Raw genomic sequence first — 6,001 nt, 5'->3', positions numbered from 1 at the left:
TATGCATCTTTCTAAAAGAAACTGAGCAGCAGATCATTTTACTAATAAGAGGATTAAACATGTTAACCTAAAAAATGTTTTGGGTGAGATTGTAAAAGGTAGATCTGCAGATGTTAGGCAAACTAGGTAAGTGTGCAGATACTTCTAGCAGGAAATTATAAGGTTAACCATTTGTAAAGTAAAAGTATCTGAAGAGAGAATAAGGAAAAGAAGTATCCAGAAAGAAGATAAGAGTAAGAGGGGTTAGCCTGGAGTTCTAACTATTATGTAAAATTTGAAATCTCTAGAAGGAAAACAAAGCTCCTGCATGTCTATTGAGTTTCTGGGTGCTTTATTATCACTTGGAAAACTACACTTGATGTATCTTTAAAATATTTTTCTACTATTTATCACCTCCATTCCCTTGCAGGTCAGATGGCATGTTGACAGAATTGAACCATGAGGAACCACACAGTAGTGACAAACTTCATTATTGTAGGACTGACAGAGGACCCAAACTGGGAAATTGTAATTTTCCTTTTTCTACTTCTAACATACCTTTTGAGTACTACAGGAAATCTTACCATCATCCTTCTGACCTTGCTGGATCCCCACCTCAAAACACCCATGTATTTCTTCCTAAGAAATTTTTCCTTCTTAGAAATCACACTGACAACTGCCTGCATCCCTAGATACCTGGTCAGCATAGTCACTAAGGAAAAGACTATTTCCCGTGATGCTTGCTTGGCACAGGCACTTTTTACTGTTTTCATAGGTATAATACAGTTTTTCCTGTTGGCAGCTATGTCCTATGACCGCTATGTGGCCATCTGCAAACCCCTTCATTATGCAACCATTATGAGCAGCAGAGTGGGCCACCTGCTGGTTGCTGCCTGTTGGATAGCTGCTGGGGTAGCAATCACCCCTGGAGCTATAGTGAGTCTGACCATAGAATTCTGTGATGGCAATGTTATTGAACATTTTATTTGTGACTACTTTCCTATCCTGAAACTCTCCTGCACAGACACCAAGGACATAGAATTCTCAAATTTTATTTTAGCCATTATCACCCTCTTGAATACACTGGCTCTGGTATTGTTCTCTTATATCAAAATCATAACAACAGTTATGAAGATCCCTTCTGCCCAGGAGAGAAAAAAAGCTTTTTCCACCTGTTCCTCCCACCTGATTGTGGTCTCCATCTCTTATGGCAGTTGTATTTTTATGTATATCAAACCTTCTGCAGAGGAAAGGATATCTTTAAACAAGGGGGTGTTAGTGCTCACTGTTTCCGTTGCACCTGTACTAAATCCTTTCATTTATTCCCTAAGAAATAAGCAAGTGATACAAGCCCTGAGGGATCTAGCAAAAAGATGTACATTTACAACTTTTAAATAACAGCTTTGGCTTTTGTGAACACATACTACTGAAAATTAATTAAAAGTATACACTGTACCAGCTACTTTTAAAATACATTCCTTTAATTTGTTAGTTTGTATATAGCAGTCATTTATGTCACCCATAAGGAGCCTTCATTGTCCTCCTGGATATTTATCATTGTAATAGTTTTATGTATCCCCAAGATGTTCTCTCATGCATTGCTTGAGTTCTTTATTCTTAGGATGTAATTGTATGATTTTGCTCATCAAAATATTCTGCTATGAATCCTTATTAGAAAAATCATACATCAATAATATTTAACAGTAGATAAGCCGTTTGTGAACTCTGTAAATATTAATTGATTTTATTTTATCAATAACTAAGGAAGACTGCCCTCTTAGCCACACAATGTTAATATTTTATTAAAATATATGATGTTGCTAGAAACCAAACTGACTTCTTCCTTCACTTCCTTCATGCCTCTCTTCTTTCTTCTTTTTTCTTATTTTTTATCATATCAAATGACAGTTATTTTCACATATCTTATTATCCTCATATTTTGTATGCATTCTATTACTGTTTTTAAACATTTCTTCTTTGTTTCTCTTTTGTCTCAGCAAAATATCTAAAAGTATATATTTGTAAAAGTGAATATTTCATATAGATTCCACTACTACTGTATCATGTTACTGTCTGGTATACCCTGTCTTTATGCATTTGATCTACAGAACTAAGGAAAGCAATAAGACATCGAATCATCAACATGGTTTATGCATTATATTTCCCTTCCTGTGTATGTGTGTATCATATCTATGAGAATTCAATTAATCACCACTAGTACGAATCAATGATTTTATTCTTTTTTATTCTTTTTTCATGAGTGTGTGTATGTTTTGAAGATATGTGATCAGGTTCCAAAATCTCACTCTTTTTCACACATTAGAAGCTGTGGGGATAGAAAATTGGTTTTAAGATTTTCTTTGTTAACAACAAACCTGCCTATTTTCCAATTTGAGAACAAAGGTTGAAGTTTGAAATATTATTTTCAGATAGACTGAATTTCTTGAGTTAATGTCTTTACAGATTTTATAAGTGAGTGTTACATTCAAAATTTTTCTTGGTGCATAATAATCATGTACAGTGGATTCAATTGAGGCATATTCATACATGCACATAATTTGATCAATTTCATTCCCCAGTACCTATATCTATCCTCCCCACGTTTCTTCTCCTGATCTCTTTCTGTACCCTACTCATTTTCCTTCTGTTTCATGAGATCCCTATTGTTCCTTTTTACTCTCTAACTTCTACATATGAGGGAAATTTAGAAGACCCTTCTTTCTCACCTTTTCTTGTTGTCTAACTCAGAAAACTTTTCATTAGTGGGTGCGTTTCAAAATCTTGTGTTAGCTCCTGTGGCTCTTCTCTCAGTGCTTCTTGATTATCAGTGTTTGCATCATGTGTTGACAGTTATCTACAGTTATTGCTGCTGTGGGCATGCAGCAGTCAGAGAAATTTTAACAGGTTCTTTTCTTTTACCTTATTATATCAACTAATGATGTCTCATTCTTTCCAAAGTTACTAAAATTCCATCTGATACTAGCCACACTAATGTGCTTTCCTTCAAATTTTGTACACGTTCCATCATTTGTAGCATTGTAGTACAGATTTTTCAGAAGGAGAGAAAATAATCCAGAATGTGTACGTTTTGCTCTTTAAAATATCTTCAGATAATTCTATTTAACTGGGAATATAATAAAGCAAGCTATATGTTTAAAAGCAAGAAATATAATTTCTGAACATGTTTTTCACCACCAGGGCTGCCCTAAACTCTCTGTCACCTTCACATGTGTTAGACTGCAGAGGCTCAGTTGAAGTAGGAGTATTACACACATGGAAAAATCCACTGCCTTCTTTATCAGGACATGCCTAGTGTATGAGTTATTATTAACTGATGATGAATTCATAGACAAACACTGGACAAATATTTCCATATTTGAAAGCTAAATCTATAAAGTTTAGATATGCATATAGTATCTTTGGCAAGGAGGGATCAGAGATATCCATAAAGTCAAAATATAATTTTCCTACTTCCTTTGTGTTTTACTACTTTAGCTGAATATAAAAAGCTGTGAAATCTTTCAATTTCCAGACTTTCTTACTCCAACTGAACAAGAATTAATTTCTTGTTGGTGCACAATGGAAATACAAATCCCTGGCATCTTGCACCTGATTACATGTAAATAAACATACTGTACCAACTGAGATTCTGTTTGGCGGGCAGACTCATAGACAATGTCATATAAATCCTAGTTTAACCTTAATGAAAACAAAAGCAAGTCAGTCCAGAGTTCATACTCTTCCCAAGTGAAGGAAATGGAGACTTACAAAACCCTCAGGGGAAAACAGGAGCCTAGGAATCTGACCTATAGCAATCTCCCTTATCTGAAAAATTCCCACTGCTACAGAAAGTAAGCCTGCCAAAAGGAACTAATCAGCCCCTCCCATGGCCTGACCCTGCTAAACCCTATAACACTTAGATGCTTCTTCAGCCTGTTGCCACTTTCCCCTCTTGAAAAAGTGCTCCTCCACTGTTTAACAAAGCATGGCTGATCTGTTGAGGTCTGTCTCCCTCTCTTTTCCTTTTGTATTCTCTTCCATTTGCTTTCACTAAGTAGCCTCCATTAACACAATATGAATCCAGTGGAAATGATTTAAATTTGTGTCAACATAAAATGGAATTAAGTACTGATTTATTCAATAAGTACATGTGTATTTATTCCTCTGATAGATATTTATTGATCATTTTAGAACCTAAAAATATAGTGAGAAGCATGTACTTATACAAAGAAAATGTAGAACATAATAGATTATGTCCTTGCTTATTTTTTATAAGCCACACCTGCTCATAAGATTAAAACATCTTTTCCCTTGTTTTTAATATTTTATTTTAAATATATTTCTATTATACTATAACATGTACCTTTTTAATGTTCACAGAATAATGAAGTTTGCTTTATGTGTATAACTGTAGAATCACAGAATATTCTTATAATTAGAAACTGAATAATGATAAGTAAATATGTCATTATAAAACTATGGGATCAGATGTACGGTGCAATTTTATAAACAATCTATAGTTTAAGTTTTTTCCAAATTTTTGTAACAAAGAGAGGATTACTCAAAGACTGCTAATATTCATTATTTCTGCTACTTTCCTAGGAATGGAACAGTGGTCCACTTCATGTTTTGAATATAATCCTCCCTGCTCTGCCACTACGGCTCATTTTATAAAGGATATGTATATATTTTTCCTTCTCTCTCTATCTCTTCTCCCTCTTCCATTTCTTAACAGATTTAGGGAGACAGGGTTATCTTTTCATCCCCATTTTAGGTTTATTATCTGTCCTTGAGCACACACCCACCACAGGGAGGAGATGTCCCTGGAAGACCTTGGAAGTGACTTTCAACACACCATCAGGGTGCACCTGGGATTCCCTGGAATGTAGCCTTTGAATCCTCTTTTAAAAACTCTCTGTTCTTCTTGATGGGAGGAATCAGCCTCTGAACAGAAGTTGCCTGTACTTCTCCTTTGCTTCAAACAATAAAGCTTTTTCTTTTTTCTCAAAACTGTGTCCTCCATATTAAATTGGCATTGGGGACAAGGACTGAACTTTTGGTAACAAAATTTATGACGGACAAATAGACCCAAGAGCAGCTCCTGCTCCAGCTTTTTGGGGCAGGCCTGGCACTCCAAGCAACTTCACATCCCAGCTGAGGATGTAAGGCAAGCTTGTTGAGGGCTGACTGCTAGAGTTAGGAGACTGGAGAGTTTGCCTCAGTAGAACACAGGAGGTATCCCTGTGAGTAAATGGAGGGACTGAAGGGCTGTCCCAGAAACTGCTGAGATCTCTTTTGCATTGGAGAAATCCTGCCTTCCTTCCCTGAACTTTATGGATTGCTCCATCTTGGCCCACTTTGAGAAAAAGAAAACTCAAAGCCTATATTTCTTACCTTTGGTCTCTTAATGTTGTGGCAGATTTTCTGAGTCCTCTGGTCATAACCTATTATCTTTATTGCTAGCTCTGTTTTCCAGATTATATACTTTGTGTCTTTGAGGCCTGAAAATCTGTCTTCTCTATGGTTTAATCAGTTAGTGATACTTTCACTTGAATTTTACATTTTATCTATGCATTAATTTCTGGGATATCTATTTGATTCTTTTTCAAAATAGCTATTTATTTAAATGAACTTTTAATTCCTTTATCTTTTCTCCCGGCTCATCCTTTAATTTTCTCTTAGTTCATTGATCATTTTAACTCTCATTGATGGCTTCATATAGGCTTTTTTTCTCTTCGGTGTTTGTGGATTTAGTTGTCAGGGGTTAGAGATTCTTGGAGGCAAGCTAGTGTCCTGTTTTCTCACATTTTCTGTATTTCTGTGTTGACATTTGGTTCACTATTCATTTGGGTCATTCTCCCACTATTGTCCGAAGGATTCTAGTGAGCTGCTTTCACTTTATTATAAATCCCAATCCAGGCATTTATCCTGGCCCATGTCAAAGAGCCCAGTCAATGTGTTTTCAGTGCTTTTTACCTTACATCCCTTTGAAGGAACATGATAATCACCTATGACTGAAAAT

At 35.6% G+C, this 6,001-nt stretch overlaps 1 protein-coding gene across 1 annotated transcript; it reads left to right on the top strand.

The window, feature by feature from the left end:
* The first annotated feature begins 438 nt into the window (after positions 1-438).
* LOC101975021 (olfactory receptor 6C74-like) lies at positions 439-1,377 on the top strand. Its single transcript, XM_013366261.2, has one exon. It carries the CDS (start codon positions 439-441, stop codon positions 1,375-1,377), a length of 939 nt encoding a protein of 312 aa, XP_013221715.2.
* Positions 1,378-6,001: the final 4,624 nt, after the last annotated feature.

Source organism: Ictidomys tridecemlineatus, chromosome 6, assembly GCF_052094955.1.
Source record: "Ictidomys tridecemlineatus isolate mIctTri1 chromosome 6, mIctTri1.hap1, whole genome shotgun sequence".
Lineage (NCBI taxonomy): Eukaryota > Metazoa > Chordata > Mammalia > Rodentia > Sciuridae > Ictidomys > Ictidomys tridecemlineatus.
The sequence above is the reverse complement of the archived record's forward strand: the minus strand, read 5'-3'. Positions and strand labels throughout refer to the sequence as shown.

Coding starts and splice junctions, on each gene's coding strand:
- LOC101975021 (XM_013366261.2), top strand. CDS start 439: ATGAGGAACCACACAGTAGTGACAAACTTCATTATTGTAGGACTGACA.